Source organism: Haliotis rufescens, unplaced genomic scaffold (genome assembly GCF_023055435.1).
Source record: "Haliotis rufescens isolate VD_foot unplaced genomic scaffold, xgHalRufe1.0.p SCAF_2, whole genome shotgun sequence".
NCBI classification, from domain to species: Eukaryota; Metazoa; Mollusca; class Gastropoda; order Lepetellida; family Haliotidae; genus Haliotis; species Haliotis rufescens.
In genome coordinates, this window is record NW_025963890.1 from 26089698 (window position 1) to 26109383 (window position 19686).

Sequence of the window (19686 nt, forward strand, 5' to 3'; positions counted from 1 at the left end):
AATGTTGAGGCAACGTTAGATTATAATTTTTTTAATTTTTTAAGGTGACAACTTTGGGAGCCTGGGATATATATGCGTATGTATAAATAACCATTGTTTAACCCATATGATTAATGGTTTGTCTTTATTGCCTATGTTTATAATTTCTGGTGTCCCCCGCCGTGATATTGCTGGAATATTGCCTAATGCGGCGTAAAACCATACTCACTCACTCACTCATCCCATATTTATATATAACCATACGAATCACACGTGCAAGAAGGATTTCCTGCACTCTACAATTGTTGATGTTATACCACCCTTGCGTCATACTATTTGCGCTACGGGGAAGTAGGCATTACCTTCCCCAGATAGACGTATTTGGGTGAAACCCGAGCCTTGCATCACAATTATATATTATCCATAACCCGTTGTTTCCAAGAACACGTAGACAAACGTGGTTTTAGCGACCAATATAATTTATAACGTCATGAGCAACGATATATACAGTTTTTGTAACAATGAATTTATATAATTTGACGTCACCAATACTGACGATCGCTTCGCAAATAAACAACAACATATGACCCAATCAGCAGTTAGCCAAAATAATCCTCCTCAGTGAAACTTAATGAATATAGTTTCATGGATATCAGTGTACCTATTGATATTAAATAGACGCCAAATGTTCAACTTCTACAAACAATGTGACTTTGGTCCTTTCCTCCCGGACTAAGCTGACCATGACGCTGTGTGCATGGCATTACCGGAATCCTAAACACTCAAACTTAACGCACCTCGGCTACTCACGAACCGCCATAATACTCCGTTACTTACGATACGATACCAAAGAATGAAATGAAACACTTATTCGAAAAAGTAATAAATTAAAAACAATGCCCAAGAATCAGCTTGATACATTTTGCATCCACATAGGAACCACAGTTTGTGAGAGTTATCATAGACCACAGACAGGCCGTAAGTTAAGTACGCGTTATATTTAGATTCTGCTTTCACGTAGTTTCATCTATTTCCGTGATCTTTGAAATATCCACCACGCCTTGCTATGCCTTCCGTATCAATTACAATGCAAATTTGAGAACTATGAGGTTGTTTTTATTTGGGGGGGGGGGGGGGGGGGGGGGGGGGGCTGTGTGTGTGTTTGATTTTTTGGCACTCAGAAATATTCCAGCTATTCCGGCGGTTGGTAAATAATCGACAAGCACAGTCGCTTCTTACGGCAAGCATGGGCTGCTGAAAGCCTATTCTACCCCTGATCTTCACGGGTCTTGAGTTTTTAATTTCTTATGCAAGGTATGAGTGATTTACTGGGAATGCGTTTTGTCGATCTACAGGCGAGATCTGTAGATCATGAATCAAGTGATATGCCTACGTGTGTTAACAGCATATGGACACGTTGCAGAACATACCTGAAAATTGTCAGATAATTTTTCAAAGAGTGGTTAAAATGTCAATATTGTTTAATATTAGACGATGTACAGTATATACATGTGCACAATACAGCCTTTGCGTGACAAACCACCCACTGCACGAAACGTGTGTATAGTGTAGCCGTGACATTGATTTGGAATTGCATAATCTTTTATTTACTTATTTTTTAAAATTTTCATAGCAGCACTATTTGCTATTGACACAAAGAGTTCAATGCCGAAAACCCCCTATGGATTGTTTCACTCAAACGATCCACAGCCGAATAGGCCCAAACCCGACCCAAGTTCATCACGAAAACATACATCCAAGAAAACTACATATATTTGTGTTTCTTTTATTAATTTTTTCAATTCATGGTAAAAATATACAATATTTTATATCCCTTTTTCACTGATAATAGTTACAGAAATATATTCATTCAAAGTAAAGCTATCAAAGTTCGCGTTAACTACCGTAAACATTTGTATCGTTAAGTCAACTAAATAACATATTTATCCTACACAATTACAAATATATGTATTTAATTTGCCATTAAAGATTCTCATGATTGTGGGTTAGTAAGTTGTCACATGCCCTAAAGCTGAACATTTCGTATTCGAGTTTTTAGAGAATATTTTACTATGTATGGAATGTCTGTCCCTGGTGATTTACTTTTTAGCCCCGACCTTGGGCCAAGCAAAATTATATTTGTCAATGAAACTTGCAAACCGAAAATAATTTCCCCCGAATTCGTACCATAATGGGTAATCGGGCGAAAAATCAGTAGTCGTTGGTGATGCCTTATAATTAAGATTTCAAAATGAATAATTAACCCTGACAACACCAGGTCGTTGACAGACAGCACCAATATTTCTGAAAAAACCCAACTATTGGAGTTATCTCCCTTTGTTGCTCTCTCTGCTATTTCGGTAGATATGGTTGCAACATGGAGAAGTTGAAACTCGGTCATTGGGACACAAACTGTGAGGATTTCTGTGTTTAATACCTTGTATATTTCAGACGGAATATTTCATCGGATAGAATATGAACAGGTTATATCCTTAGAACTATTATATGAGACAAACAATGGATATTAGTGAGGACAACGTTCAAATGCTTCGGGACATGGGGTTTCCGTGCGAATCCGAAGTTAGGAGGGCACTCCGTATGGCCAAAAACGACCTGAACGAGGCAGTTGCCATCCTCGCAAATGATCACCCATCGTCGTCGTACGACACGCTAGATGACGTTGAAATGAAAGATGTGCACCGACGAAGCACACACACCCAGGTGTATGGACCCCATCTACCACCCGCCTACGACGAGGTAGTGGAATCCCAGGTGAGTTCTTCAATCATTGGATCAAGCGGCGGTGCATCACGCCCAACTCTTGACAGATGAAACTGAACAGGTCTCATTTACCTGACGCCAAAGTAGGTGCAGATATGTTAAGAGCTTAACGATATAACAGTTGAAATTTCGAATGTTGAGAATGTGTTGTAAGTATCTGTATGGACACGATGCTGTCCCGAACCCATGCTAATTCCACGTAAATCACAAGCGGTTGCAGGACTTTCGTACCTCAAATGTAATCCAACTCATTGCATTACTGTGTTGACGATGCTTAGAATTGCGTGTCAAACATGTTTTAATAGAATAACTGGATGCCTAAAATAACTGTAACAGGAAGTTATGCATCTGTTCTAATAATTATGTACCAAGGTGTAAATTAGGCAACCTGATTTCTATATGCTCATGTGCTTACATTCATTTGTCATATGTCTGTGCTCACTGTTATTACACCTAACACTATGATTTAACGAAGTTGAAAATGTATTTTACTTCCTTGCACATGTATAATTTACTCCAACTAAGCCCCCATCATATGGTTTCTTTAAGTGACACCAGCTTGCTTCTTGCATGTTTGGAAGTGTAACTGCTTTGTCTCTTTCCTGGGAAAAAAATCAACCGTGAACTTAATCCAACAAGTCAAATATGAAAGTAGGATGGTTTGCCAATGTTGACAAACAAGGATATTTATTGACATGATTCAGAAAATGGAAGGGCATACTTTGGTAGTGTTAATATATAGAAATGATATGAAAAAAGGATTTACGTGAAAAATATGTCTATATCACATGTTCAGGTGTTTCTGATAGTTTGAGTACACTTAGATCATCTTCAGCAGTTAATTTAACTATTTCAATCAATGGTTGATGTTTTCAACTTATATTACATTATTTGTGTGCGATAAATTAAGTCAGTTTTGTAGGTTGTAATGAAATAATTAAAAAAGAAGTTTTCATTTTGTTATGTTTTTTATTCCTCCCTCTTCATTCAGTGACAATGACATTGCAAGTATACATGTAATATTCCACATTTTAACGAAAATAGAGCCACTACTCACCATGCTAACTGTGTATATGACATTAACCATGTTAACATGACCAACACATGTTCATCAATGTTCATATGTACTATTGTCTGGATGACTTATTACATGTATCGAGGGGGGAGCACGGGTGGCACGGGTGGCACGGGTGGCCCAGTCGTCTAAGGCGCTGCGATTCGCTGTGCAGAGTTGCGTCCCTTGGGCACGCCAGAAACCTATGATTGTGGGTTTGAATCCCGGTTCGCCCCAATTAAGTTTCTAGGTTTGTTAGCACCATACCCGTGCTCGTGGGTTTCACCGAAGTGGTAAACGTCTGAGACCTGCATCACTTCGGGCTTTCCTCCCACATTAAGCTGATGCGCCGCGATATAACTGGAATACTGTTAAAAGCGGCGTTAAACCAAACTCACTCACTCTCACAATACTGGCTTACATTATAATAACAAAGGGCATCTTAGCAATAAAGCAATATGGCATTATTAAAACACAAAGCCATAGTCACCAGGGGTGTGATTCTCCAAGTCTGCATCAGACATCGTTGTTGCACAGTGGTACATCGTTGAAAGCCATCAACATGATCTCGGTTTTATCGGCCCTGACATGGGTACAATGTCACACACAGAGTAACATCATAGATACATCTGCAGGAGGCAACAAGTAGGGCTGTTTCAACACCAAATTACAAACTCCACTGCCCTTCTACAACAATCACAAGTGTTTTAAAATGCTTTGTCGATAAGCTACCTACTTTCATGGAAACACAAAAGCTTCTCGCTTGAATCAATCAGTCAGATCATAATCTGTACATTCAATTGCATATCAAGCAATTCACTCAACTGAAAGCCCCTTACCTCAAGTCAAGTCTATTTGCACCTAATATACTGATCAACAGATAAAAGTCTACACTCCATATTCAAACATACATCAGCACATATAACAATATCATACTGATAAGGCTGAAACTTTGTGTAAGTAATAAATAAATTTAGTTTCATCTGCACCCAACTTTGGTCATTGTTGACGATGTCACAGATATTTAAGTATTCTCTCATCTTGGTTACCTGCTTAAGCAGCTTTACAATGTTTACAGACCCGTGAACAGGTGAAGATCCAGTGTGGAATAGGTCTTCAGCAACCCATGCTTGCTGTAAAAGGCGACTAGGCTTGTAGTAAGAGTCGACAAAAGGGATGGGGTGGTCAGGCGTGCTGACTTGGTTGATGCATGTCATCGATCCCAATTGCGTGGATTGATGCTCATGATGTCAATCACAGGATTGTCTGGTCCAGACTCGATTATTTTCAAACCACCGTCATATAGCTGGAATATTGGTGAGTGCAACAAACAAACAATATTTACAATTGCATTGATACTGAAACTTTACATTGCACAAAAGTATTGATGTAAGGGAGATAACTCATTTCGGAAGTACTGGTGCTGTTATGATAGGACATTTATTTGAAGCAGTGAGTTCTGTGGCTTACCAGTATTATTAGTTTCATCATTCTTGTATCAAAAGAGATGGCCTCTCCACCTGCGAGGTTTTCAACCAACATGCCCAAGGAAACCAGTTACTTATCCAGGATAGACGTCTAATCTTACTGCAGCATTTGACTAGACTTCAAAATCATCCGTATTGTGCCAAATATGGCTAGATTGCAGTATACCGGGTATCTTCCGCCACAGTAATGATGATAAGAAGGCATGCTGTATTTATTTATGGTACATACCGAGTGTTAAGGTAACTGAAGCTGACACAGAAGTGCATCCAGAAAACATGAACATTGAGTTCCGAGACCTTGTCAACATTAGCTGTTAATAAACTGATGTTGATTAACAAACACAAATTTCGAGGTCGTTTTCCAACACTACTTGTCGCTAATAGCAAAGTCTAGATGTAGACTGAAAATGGACTTGGAATCATGGAGCATTGTCCCCCATGAAGATTTCACTACATACAACATGTGTAACACATCTGATGTTCAGTTCACTTTGAATGTACATTGTGATCAACAGTGCTCATGGTGCTTTGGGGCTTTACTTTCATGTACATACTGTTCCAGCTTTGTGGTTACACAAGTATTCTGTTGACCTGATATACAAAAGTAATAAGCTTTGTTTGTATCACTGTCTATCATGGTCTATAGAGTGTCAGTGTATACCGGTAACAGCTGAATTGCACATATTGCTAACTTTCACTCTAAGCGATAATGATGAGTGAAACATGCTTGTTAAAATATGTCCATGTGTGCACCATTGTGATATGTTGAGGGTATATTTTAGTCATTAAGGAGTTGGACATGCCCTGAAACATTGTGTATGTATATAAAGAAGTTATCTTTAGCACACTTTGTCACATTGTGATATGCAATGCTTATATTGTGAAACTTTGTTTTTGTTTGAAGGAGACGGGAGAGGCAAGCTATCCAGCATCCACATCAATGGAGGACAGCAACAGTTTGGAGTTTCCAGTCACCAACCTGTATGAGTTAGAGGGCAGAGTATTCACAGAAATGTGGAACATCCCTTATAAAAAGGAGGAATCTTTAGGCAAATGCCTGGTTGCAGCATCCAAGCTGGCTGAAGCAGGTACACCACAGGGACTCTCAGATGAGTGCTAGGGAAGTTGGAACCCCTCCCACCACTTCAATATTTCTCCCAGCCCTAGTGCAATAAAAAAACGTACCAAGTGCAATAAAACAAATGATGCATGGAAAACTACCTTTACAAATGCTCTTGGTTAGATTTAAGGCTGAAAAAACTAGTGGACTTATTCGATTATTAGCTATGAGTAACCATGGTGACAACTGTAAATAATGTGCACTTGTTTATTTTTTAATAATATCATCTCAACATGATCATGATGAAGAAAGTAAAGAAATGACAAACCAATGTACATTAAATATTTGAGAAAACTAATACTTTGTACATTGACATGATATGGCCAAAGGTAATTAAACTTAGTTGGTAGGTTCTATTTTTAGCCCGAAAGTCCAGTAAGAATATTTGACGGCCTGCTTGTCTGCCGTTGGTGGTGGCATCCATGTCGTCTGTGAACATCTTTTCAGAAGCCACTGAACCAGTGAAGCTGAAACTTCACAGGCTTGTTGCCACCATGTCACCTGAAATAGTGCAAGGGGTTGGATTTCAATCTTCAGTATGTAGAACATGATAGTGTACTGAAAAACCTATGTGTGGCCGTTCTCGGTCATTTTGATTCAAAATATAATGAAATTTGGTACATAGTATGTAGTGGGACTAACTTTGTGTTTTAACCATGCTCTTAACTTCTTTAATTGTTTAATTTTTTAACTTATCCTGCATTACTCCGTATTGCATTTACTGCTGTCTTTTGACAGAGAGACGAACTGTGTGAGATCCAGCTGCTGAAGAAAGTTGTCCCAACCAGCTCAGGAGGCAGCGCCCTCTCACAGTCGGCACATGACCCGGAAGTCGCACATGACCCATGACGTCACACCAAAACACATAACTGCTTTGTGACCTCCACGGACGGACGTACTTTGTATCCCTTGTATAAATTAAAGCTTATTGTTTTTATATTTTGCGTGTTACTACATTCATCGTATGCTGCTACATTGTTAACTGTTATGGGCCGTTACCTTAGGGTCTTCCCATTCGTTAATTGTAACGTTAATCGCTCGTTTGTGGCTCAAGTCACAGTAATTTCGGGCGCAATGTTGTTCCCACCATTTTGTTTTCTTTCCCGCCATTTTGGCCATTCACCACGTGGCCACGTAATTTCGTGTTCTGCGTTTTGAATCCTCTATTTGGCTTGGGTAATACATTAAATTTATGTATGTTGTTTTTGGTGTGCTTAAAGCCTTGCCTTTTCGCTACCTTTCAGCGTAATTGTTTCCTCTCATAAACTTCAATAAATACAAAGTTTTTCGAGTTACATTATGTCTCCCGTACTCTGTGGTCTTGCCACATGGTTACTTGTTTGCTTAAAGCTATGCTTTTTCGCTACCTTTTAGCGTTATTGTTTGATCTCATAAACTTCATTGAAATATGAAGTTTTGAGTTACATTATGCTTCCCGCACTTTGTGGTTTTGCCACATAGTTATGTTTTGCTTAAATGCCAGATTTTCTGCCTCGCTGCACTTGTTGCCGCGGGAACAAATCTGGTCGGGGCCGCCCCTTCTGCCGTGATTGTACGACGCCCTGTACGTCGCTGTGATCCTTCAGCTCATACGAGTATCCAGGACACACCTCGCTCAACGTGCTCGTCGACCCCCATCTACGTTGACAGCAGCAGTGCTCAGCCGAGCTTCGCAGTGCTATACCAACACCACCGGCGGCTCCGGCGCTCCCAACGTAGAGTCTGCCTCCCATGGCATGACATCCGACCGTTCACGGTCTCCTACACCACCCTTACAATCGTCTTCAGCATTGCCCGTAACGGGTTTCCTGTCACCATCTTCGTCGACAACGCTGACTACTCCTGCGCCTCAAGAGCTCCGGCGCCTCTGGCGCCTCTCGAGTTACAGCGTCTCCAGCGCTCCCGGCGCCTCTAGAGTTACGGCGCTCCCTGCGCCTCTGGTGTCTCCGGCGCCTCTGGCGTCTCTAGAGTTACGGCATCTCCAGCGCCTCTTGAGTTACGGCGCCTCTGGCGCCTCTGACTACTCCGGCGCTCCTGGCACCTCTGGCGCCTCTGACTACTCCGGCGCCTCTATGGTTACGGCGCCTCCGGTGCCTCTAGAGTTACGGCGCTCCCAGCGCCTAGAGAGCCCCGGCGCTCTCGGCACCTCTGATGTCTCCGGCGCCTCAAGATCTTCGGCGCCTCTGATGTCTCTGTCGCCTCTGACTACTCCGGGGCCTCCAGAGTTACGGCGCTCCCTGTGCCTCTGATGTCTCCGGCGCCTCTGGTGCCTCTAGAGTTAACGCGTCTCCAGCGCCTCTAGAGTTACGGCGCCTCTGACTACTCCGGCGCTCCCGGCGCCTCTGGCACCTCTGGCGCCTCTGACTACTCCGGCGCCTCTAGGGTTACGGCACCTCTGGCGCCTCTGACTACTCCGGCGCCTCCAGAGTTATGGCGCTCCTGGCGCCTCTGTTGTTTCCGGCGCCTCAAGAGGTCTGGCGCCTATGATGTATCCGCCGCCTCAAGACCTTCGGCGCCCAGACCAACAAGCTTTAACAAGCACAGATCAACAAGCTGAGTATCTCATCCGATCTTCTGCTTCGGCATAAGGGGCACCATCGGCAATCGCCTCCACGGCGCCACTGCCATCTACTTCTATTACTGACGTCTCATAGCTCGTCACACGGAGAAGCATGGTGAAACTATCGCCGCTCCTGTCGCTACTCTCCCGTCGGTCTTTGTGATCGTGACTATCGTTCTACTTCCTGGGTTGAATCTTTTCCACCAATAGACAGTTGGTCTGATTCAACTTGCCCACTGAGACGTTATCCTTAATCCCGTCGTTTAAAGCGCTATGGTTCCGGAGAGATGACCTGCGGGTTTCCATCGAAACAGAGCGTCTTGTGAACAGCGCCTGTATCAGATTCGACGACGACATCCACTAAGAAAGAGTCTACTTCGTCGACATCGCCGACACCAACGCTGTTCTACCCTGCCCTAGCGCCAGCGTTCCTGAAAGAGACTCTTTTCGGCGCTCCCCGGGTTTTCCATGACGCCCCCGGTGCTTCCGCGTTTTTCGCAAATCTTGGGTACACCACTTGTTCGTCTATCACACAGTTCATTGAGGATTGTCTGTGTGTTGAGTTTGCACCTCAGTTCCGACTCCAATGCGGCTTTCTCGGCTACTGCGCAGAGTGATTTACATGTCACGTGTCAAATACTCGGACTGTCTACAACTCCGACCAGAATTAGGTCCACTTACCATGGCAAGAGGTGCAATGTATTTCTACAGATTGGCTTACATGTTTACCTGTATGCTTGGTGCAACCACTCAACCGGGCGCCTGTCGCAGTCCATCCATGCACAGATGATGGATTGTGACCAACTGTGATCCGGAGATCAACACCATTAGCACAGCACCAGCCTCGAGATAAAGGCTTATCCAGGACGTCACTTGCTGGCAGTGAATTCTCGGTCACGCCCTGTTGATCATGTCCACTGACAACGTCACCATAGTGTGGTGTTTGTACTCGCCACACTCCCGGCGCTAGCAATTCCACCGACGCCCCTGAGAATCAACATCTCCGGCGTTCCCGGCGCCTCAAGCTCTACGGCTTTTCTGACGCCTCCGGTGCTCCCGGCGCCTCCGACGCTTCTGACGCCTACGTCACACCGGGCGCCTCGAGCTCTCCGACGCCTCACGTCTCCGGCGCCTCTGGCCAGACTATGTCAAACAGTCGACTCCCCAAACATAGATATGTTTGCCACATCTCTGAAAGATGCCAGCTGTCGTCTTGCATTCCACCAGTGCCGGATACGGCCGCTGTGGCAGTCGGCGCCTTCAGCTGTTCCTGAGCAGGATTACTCGCGTACGCTTTTCCGACTCCGGGTTCTCCCTCCCCCGGTTCTTCAGAGATCCAGGCCACTCTGCACCTGACCTTGAGTTTGGTCTCGCCTTGTTGGCCAGCCAGAAGTTGGTTTATCGACCTCCGAAACATAGCCAGAGACTACCCCTGGAACTTCCGGTGTGGTCCAACCTTCTGCTCCATCCACACAGTGGGTTGCCACACCCTAATAACAGCATGGTTTCGTCTGCACGCCTGTCACATCTGCAGAAGCCCCATGAGCCAAGGGCTATTCGGCTAGAGTGACCAAGGCTATTGCTTCAGCCCAACGTCCATCTACACGGGGACTGTATGCTGATAAATGATGCTCGTTCCAGGCATTTTGTTCAGACAAACACCAGGATCCGATGACAGGGTCACTGCAATTCCTGGATCAGTTCCTTCTGTACTTGCGCAGCACCTGTCGGTTGAAGGGCTCTACCATCTCCACATACCTGGTCGCCATCAACTCCGTTCTTGCCATCCCGGACGATCGGAGAATGACGAAAATTCCCGATCTACAGGCCTGGCTGCGCTTGTTCAGTCTTGAAGACCAGTTCCCACCGCCTATGTTGGATCTGAATGTGGTCTCAAACGTCCTTCGAACCACTCCCCTCGTCTTCCTTCTACGACCTAAGGAAGCAGACGGTGTGTCTACTGGTTTTGGCTACTCCCGCTCGAGTCCATGTACAGCACACCCTCGACGTCTCCTGTGTCCGGTATGAATGCGGTACCCAGGGCGCCGTTCATCATGGACCGTCCTGGGACTTCAGCGTAAAGACTCAACTCCCAGGACAGCCTGATAGATCAATCTTTATCCCCTCTCCCCTCGTCCATTGTGGGTGCCGAGAATGAGGAGGAGCGTCATTATGCCCAGTAAGGGCACTGAAGGTTGTTCTACGATGATCTAAAAGCCTGCCGCAAGTCTAGGAAACACCTTTTTTCTGCCGGTCTCCCCTTCGTTGCGGTCGTTGGTCAACCGGAATACTTTTCCCTCTGGCTCCGGGTAGTCATCCTTAAAGCTTATGAAGCTGCTGGATTGGACCCTCCCCCCCAAGGCTATCAACCGACACGAGATCAGGGCGATCGTATTTACAATGGCTCTTCACGGTATACTGTTCCATCCAGTCGTTCAGGGAAGCCTGTTCTTGGCGATCGGACACCGCCTTAGCCAACCACTACTTCCGTGATGTAGCCTTGAAAGATGTCGCCGGCGTTCACAGTTTTGGTCCCTGGTTGTAGCCCAACAGGTCATCTATCACCGACGCCACTGATTCTCCGATACCCTGAGCGGGACCCGTCGACCTCTCTGGTGTTTATCACCCCAGACAAGACGGCTCTCTTGCGTTCCGCATTCGCTCTTAGGTCAGTTTTAGTTTTGGTTTACCCGCCTCATTCTATTTCTGTCACCTATCCGGGTTTTACTTTTTGCATCAACTCTCGTTGCCGCTGCTTCTCTGATACCTGAGCGGTGCCCGTCGACCTCACCGGTGTTCCTTGCCTCCAGCCTAGAGGGCTCTCCTGCGTTTCACATTCGCTCTTTGGATTGGTCGTAGATATTGCCGCCGACGCTGCTGATTCTTCGATACCCCGAGCGGGTCCCGTGGAACTCTCTGGTGTTTATCACCTCAGATTAGAGGGCTCTACTGCGTTTTGCTTTCGTTCTTGGGTAAGTTCTATTTTTTGGCTACCCGCCTCATTGTATTTCGGTTACCTATTCGGGCGTTTCGTTTTTGCATCGACTCTTGTTTCCTGAAGACAGGAATGGTCGTAGATGTTCTGGTCATCACTTGTATGCGGTGCGGATTCATCGGACCTTGACGAGGGTTTATTATGGATCACATCTGAAGGTATGCCCACCGGCCATGCCGTCTGATAAAGATGCAATACGGAGTAATGCGGGATAAGTTAAAAAAATTAGTAAAATCTAAATATTTTTTACATTTGTATACTTATCCTGCATTACGAAGTCTAAGTGCCCTCCCTTTCGCTACGCTACCTCCCCACGAAGTTTCAGATGTTATGTTTAAAGCAGTTATGTGTTTTGATGTGACGTCATGACTTCCGGGTTACGTGCCGACTGTGAGAGGGCGCTGCCTCCTGAGCTGGTTGGGACAACTTTCTTCAGCAGCTGGATCTCACACAGTTCGTCTCTCTGTCAAAAGACAGCAGTAAATGCAATACGGAGTAATGCAGGATAAGTATACAAATGTAAAAAATATTTAGATTTTACTAAACTTGTAATGCAATACCCCTAATTGTGCCAGATATGGCTAGATTGCACTGTATATCGGGTACCTTCTGCCACAGTAATGATGATAAGAAGACATGCGCTATTTCTTTATGGTACATACCGAGTGCTAAGGTAAGTCTTCGGCACTCCTAAAACCACTCTCTGTCATGGCTTCCACCTCCAGAGCCATCATGCAAGACCTCTTAGAGGATAATCCTAACCGCCTGTACCATCTTACTACTGTTTTGTCGTACCAACAGCGCCAGATTGATTATATGAGGAACCCTATGCGCACAGATTACCACCACTCGCTGACTGGGCTACCTGGCTCTCTCTGAATTCAAGAGGGATCTGTTGCGCCAACCCTGGTCATCCACCTCCCTCTTTAATGGTCAAGTGACTAACACCCAAGCTCGGTTATCGAGCTTTGCCAGAGATGAGACTGCCCTTCAAGGCCCTGACACACATTTCTCACTCCGCCTCCTTTAAATCCTCCAGGTCAGGCAACTATAAGCCCAGATGGAACTCACTTAATCCACACAGACGTGAGATTCCACGTTTCGCAGCAGAAGCCAGTGTAAGAGGAAATCCTCTGGATCCTACAATCCTCGACGTGACAGTTCCCATGGTGGGAGCAGTGACCGCAAGGCAAAGCACTGATATGGCAGACACCAACGACTAGGACCTCCCTCCCCCAGTCATTCCCATTGTCGAGAGCCCTGTGGGTGGGAGACTAGGGCAATACTGGCGAAATTGGGAAATCTTGGGGGACCCATACATCGTAAACATTCTGTGCGAGGGTTTCAGCTCACTCTAAGAGACGACCCACCCCGACGTCGTTACCCATAGTAGAAGCTCACCCCCCTACGCAACAGCAGCTCCTGCGCTCCAATACCGACACACTGCTGGCCAAGGAGGCCATAGAGATTATCCACTCCCCAGCCTAAATAGGCTCCTATTTGCCAATATTCCTTTTCCCCAAGAAGGATTTAGACAAATTCCGCATGATACACAATTTGGCCACATTCAACAAGTCCAACCTAGCATGTCCACCGTACTTCTGGATAACCATACTCAGGCTGCTCAGTTCTAAGATACAAGCTCACGACTCTCTCATATCAGCCTGGACATCCAGGACACATACTTACATGTACCAATCCAAACCAGCAACAGGAAATTCCTCCGTTTCTTTATCAATGGGCAGTAATCCCATTTGGAATTTCCTTGGCCCTGTGGCTATTTACAAGCATCACCAAGCTGATAGCCATCTTCCTCCATCTAAGGAATGTCCAATTCGAGGCATACATAGACAACTGCCTCCTGAACCACCAGGACACGGACACACTCCTCCATCACAGGGCCTTCACACAACGTCTCCTACATCAATTAGGATGGATCGTCAACATGCAGAAATCTCTTGCTTTTGTTCAATCTCCAATTCATCGGAAGCCTTTTCCAAACCAACCGAGACCTATTCCCAGCACTCTGCGCCAGTGGCAGGTACTCCTAGGTCACGTTAGCGCAGGATCTGATCTCCAGAGGGAGCCTTCAACTGCACCCCATACAGATGTTCCTTGCTCCCTACATCAGGAGCCAGGATCAGTCAGTTTCCATCGTCCTCTCGTACTGTCTCAAACCACACCTCCGATGGTGGAATCAAATGTCTTAGATGGTGTCTCCTTGACAGAGCTTACAACCTTGTTACACCTTTTCCTTGCTGCCTGTTTTCAAGAATGGGGAGCACATCTGTAGGGTCAAGTCGCCTCGGGGGCTGTGGTCCGCTGCTCAACAACAGTGGCACATCCACAACTATAGGTGCTCATACAGGCTCTCTCTCACTGGAAACAGAAACTCCAGTGCACTCTGATCACCATATCCACTGAAAACATAACCATCGTATGGTGCCTTCGCAAGTCAGGGCATGACCCACTCCCACTCAAACATTCGGATGTTTCCACCTAGTCGATCAGCTGGAAGTCCAGTTTCAGGTCCAACACATCCTCGGTTGTTGCAACGTCCTTGTGGATGCCTTCTTCAGACCGGACAAGTAACTCCCACAGCGTGGAAACTCCATCTGGACACCTTCCTCTTGTCAGCCACCCCACCATCAACCTGTTTGCCACCAGCCAGAACTACCAAGTCGGAACCTTCACATCACAGGTACCAGACCCACAGGCTTGGGTGGTCACTGCCTTCAGTGTCCCCTGAAAGCGTACGCTTTTCCCCCGCCAGTGCTCTTTCCCAATGAGCTTTAGAAAATCAAATCGACCCAGAGCCTCAAACTGACTTCGATCACGTCTTGGTGGCTGGTTCTTGGATCTCAGGGAGGTAACTGCCACCAACCTTCATGAACTTTCAGACTGGCCCCCACAGCAAATGGCCCCATCAGGCTCCAGACAGGCTACGTCTACATGCAAGGTCCATCTACAAAGAGCATAAAAGTGCCAATGGCTATTCGGTTAGAGCGGAGAAGGCAATTACTTTAGCGCATAGACCGTCTACCAGGGGTCTGTATCACGACAAGTGGCGCTTGTTTGAGATATTTTTCAAGAAAAAACACCAGTATTCTACCTCTGCGTCTCCTCAATTCTTGGATGAATTTCTACTGTTTTGGCGCCACAAGCATTGTCTAATGACTTACTTTGTGGTCTTCAACTGTCATGGCAGTTTCGGAAGATCGGAAAATGACGAAGATTCCACAACTGCAAGCTTTACCAAAAGGCCAAGTTTCGACCCCAAGCATGGGATCTGAATGTGGCCCTTACCGTACTGAAAGCTGCACCCTTTGAACAAGTCCAATTATCATGGTTCTATAACCTCACCAAAAAGACTGTCTTCCTTTTGGCTCTAGCCACAGCAGCACGAGTAAGCGAAGTAAACGCTCTAGACATGTCCACTTAGAGCGGGGAGCGCATGGAGCTGTTCATCTTGGACTGTGCTTGGACTTAATAGCCATGAATCAACTCCAAGGACAGCCTGACAGATCCTTCCTAATCCCACTCCTTTTTTCGATAGTGGGGGCCGAGGATGAACAGGAACTGTTACTGTTACTGAGGGCGCTGCGCTGCTTTATTCTATGCTCCATGTACTGTTGGAGACAATGGAGCCACCTCTTTATACCATTTTCAGTGACATCACAGGTTTAAGTCAGCGGTAACATGACAGCCTATGGCTTTGCGCCTTCATTCTTCAGGCCTGTGAGGCCATGGGATTGGATCCTCATTGAGTAACTTGCATGAAATCTGGGCAGTCACTTCCACCATGGTGCTTCACAGCAACTGTTCCATACTCGCCATTATGGAAGGTTGTTTCTGACGATCAGAAACTGCCTTCGCCAGCCACTACCTGCGAGATGTGGAAGGGGTACACAGCTGTGGCCCAACAGGTTTACCACAAGATGCCATTGGCGTTTCCACATGTCCAGAGCCGGCCTTGCGACCTCACCGGTGCGTGTCACCCAGGATTAGGAGGCTGCATGCTACACACGATTGGCTCGGTATGTCAGTTCTAGATTTTAATTTCATTTAACTTCTGTGACTACATCAATACCTAACTCTCTCCCTCCCTGTCAACAGTAATGGTCACTCAGTGCCGGAAATTGCCTTTGCTGATTGGCTGGAGTTCTTTTGAGAATTCTATTGAAGATCACTTTTGAAGATATGCGCTCCACCGTACCGTCGGATAAAGATGCATTGAGGAGTAATGCAGGATAAGTTAAAAAATCTAGTAAAATCCTAGTTATTTATATTTTTATACTTATCCTGCATTACTGTGTCTAAAGTGGCCCAGTTGCAGAGCTGCCTCCCCACGATGCCTTCAGATGTTCCGGTCTAGCAGTAAAGTGATGACAGTCATGGTTCCCACTGCCACTGGAAAACCTGGAAAACCTGGAAATGTGTTGGAAAAATTTCCAGTCAGGGAAATATCAGGGAATTCAATAAAAACTTCAAAATCAGGGATTTATCAGGGATTTTTTTGCTCTTGGAACTCATACTCTCTATTATTTAATGGTTGTAGCAGCCACTCAAATTTAAGCAATGGAGTTTATTCGTTTGAAAAAGAGGTATTTGTCAAATTTTACTATATCAAGGTCAAGGTCAATGTGGATGATAGGGATTTGCGCCCCTTACCTCCAGAGCTAACTAAATTCTAAATTTAAAATATTTTGAGTAAAATATTACATTGCCTTGGTATTAGTTTACCATTTGAATTTCAGAAATAAATTTGAATGTAAAATTTCAAATCTCATAAAGTTCTACTGTTCAAGAACAAACAAAATAATGCAATTAGGATTCTATAAAGCTTTTTGTTAATGAAAAGTGTATCAGTGTTAGATAAATCATTGGAAAAACTTAGGGTGACTTCAGTTGTGGTTATAATTATCTATTCCCTGGTGACCTTTTGAAAGTGCAGATGTATATTTGAATGGTTAGTTTGAGAAATGCTGTGCATGAATGTTGCATTGAAAGTAGTGATGGTATTTACTTTATTATAATGTTACTAATTAGTTCATGTTCATGTTTCTAAAGTTGTGAGATCCTAGTCCTGAAGTCCATTTTCAAAAATTGTAATACTTGTTTTGATTAGGCAATGATTGATGGAGTTAATTTGTAGTTTGAACTCTTTAAATGGTGGCAGATGGATGGCCTTAAGGGGAGGATAATTACTTGGTGACTTAGTTTTCCTTAAACCAAACATAACACTCTTTTGTACAGAAATATCTAAAAAAAGACGTTTCCATTGGTCTATTTTAAAGCTGTTTATATAATAAAGTTAAAACACCACTCACAGTTGTTATAATGGAGGCCGTGTAATGCAGTCTGGAAAAGTTCTAAAGTCTCTGGAAATATCAGGGAAATGTCAGGGAATTTTTCGGAAGAAAAATAGTGGGAACCATGACAGTGGAGGTGTGTGATAGGGTTAGCCACACAGCAAGTTGAAACAACTTCTTCTTCAGCAAGTGAGTGAGTTGGGTTTAACGCCGCATTTAACATTATTGTAGTTGTTTCACAGCATGTAAGCTTAATGTGGGAGGAAAGCCCGAAGTGATTGAGGTGTACCACTTTGGTGAAACCCATGAGCACGGGTATGGTACTGGCAAACCTAGAAACATAAGCGGGGCGAACCAGGACTTGGTTGACTTGATTGATGCATGTCATCGTATCTCAATTGTGTGGATCGATGCTCATGATGTCAATCACTGGATTGTCTGGTCCAGACTCGATTATTTACGGACCGCCATGATATAGCTGGAATATCTGTGAGTGCAGCGTTAAACAACAAACAAACAAACAAAAAAACTCACACACCTATTTCTGACTGTCAAGAACAAGCAGTAGATGCATTAAAGAGTAATGCAGGATAAGTATATAAGTATAAAAAACATCTAGGATTTTACTAAATTCTCTCAATTATTTTCTCTCTAAACATCTGTGAAATTGCCAAACTGAGGAAGCTGGCACTTATGTATCTTTTGGTGACAATCATATTATGTTCAAAGTCTAGAATGCTAGATTATTGGCTAGTACCTATTATCTTTGAATGTCTTGTCCTAATAATTGAGGATCAGACGCTGACATTTCCATAAGAGATACCGGTAAGTATCATGATTTAAAGACTACAGTTTGTTTACAGTATTGCAGAGTTGACACAGAGCAATGCCCTGCAGTTACCTGTGCAACATATTGATGGTCCACTTTGTCCCTTAGATTATATTTCTTTATCATGTTTATCCTATCCTATGCATTTACTTCAATCGTAGATGATGTAGATAGGAACACCGGCATAGAATAGGTTTCAGATTCAGGACTTATATAAGAATTATGTCAACTTCATTACCTTACAAGTCAAAATTCTTTTCTTTTCTTTTTTTTAAGAAAATTCAGGCATTACCATTGCCAAATCCTTTCTTTCCTTGTCTTCTGTGTCAGTAATATTATTCCAAGCAAGGTCAAGTAAGCATGGTAACTAAGTGTTGTTTTTCTTGCTGTTTCAGGACTTTGTGAAAGTGATGAACACTGTAAGCGATTCATGGACAGGTGTATGCCAGAAGCCTTTCAGAAGGTAATGAGTTTGTTGAATTATTTTCTGTTATCATCATGTATGCCCTTTTGCAGTAGATACTTCCAGTTAACTTACTGTAGAAATGTGCCATTCAGGAAAATAGCAACTTTATTAGGTCACAAGGTGAGACAAACATGTTATAATATGACAAAAAGAAAGAAATCTTCTGTTCATCATGTTTGTATTTTCTCAGTGATTTGTGTCTGAAGCCCATGTCATTGAGCCAGACTGAAAATAGTTCCATGTTCATCATAAAGTGGTATTTCAGTCGTGCGAAATACCCAATTAACAAATAATGATCATAATTATGGATACTGCAAACAATTTGTGGTTTAAACGTTAAATATGGTAGGCTTGTTCATGACAACTGTATCTGTTGTGAACAGTGATGAGGTATAATGTCTCAGTTTGGGAATGCATCAGTGTTTTTGTTCACTTGGCAGCTCCTGACATCTGCGGCAGTACACAAGTGGGGCAGTGAGATCCAGGAGGGCATATTTGACATGCTGCTATTGCTTACTGACCTGGTGGTGGCACGGCTGCAACATGACCCTGTGCCAGTCGGGCTGCTGGAAGCGCTCAATTTGGTGAGTGTTGAATACAAGACGTGGCTGAAAGGTCCTGAGCCTAATTATGTTCCGTGCAGTAAACAAAACCTTATCAAGTACATTTTTGACTGAATAACTCATTTGTATAGGCCAGAGGTGGTGCTAATGTTGCTGCTGTGTAGCACCCTTCACCTGAAGGCCATGTGACTATGATGTGAGGCATGAGACCACATCCTGACTTGTTATGCCCCAAGATCACTTGAGAAATTCCCCTGTGAAGATCTGGTTAAAGTTGATCTTCAGCAACCCATGCTTGTCGTAAGAGGCAACTAACGGGATCAGGTAGTCTGACTTGCTGTCTTAATGCATGCCATCGTATCCTAATTGCATAGAACGATGCTCCTGATAGCAATCACTTGATTGTTTGGTCGAGACTTGATTATTTACAGACCACCATCACATAGCTGGAATATTGCTGAGTACAGCGTTAAACAAAAAACAAAACAAAAAAAACTTGACAAATTGAGTTTAAGCATGCTCCTTAGTGCATACAAATGT

At 44.2% G+C, this 19686-nt stretch overlaps 1 protein-coding gene across 2 annotated transcripts in view; it reads left to right on the forward strand.

The window, feature by feature from the left end:
• Positions 1–2351: 2351 nt before the first annotated feature.
• Positions 2352–19686, forward strand: part of LOC124120534 (ubiquitin carboxyl-terminal hydrolase 24-like) — a 229118-nt gene continuing 211783 nt past the window's right edge. For both annotated transcript variants that reach the window (XM_048399798.1, XM_046483373.2), the window contains exons 1-4: positions 2352–2751; positions 6206–6389; positions 18513–18580; positions 19024–19167. In XM_048399798.1, coding sequence (XP_048255755.1) covers positions 2485–2751; positions 6206–6389; positions 18513–18580; positions 19024–19167 — 663 coding nt within the window. In that variant the 5' untranslated portion in view covers positions 2352–2484. The remainder of the gene's footprint in view (positions 2752–6205; positions 6390–18512; positions 18581–19023; positions 19168–19686) is intronic.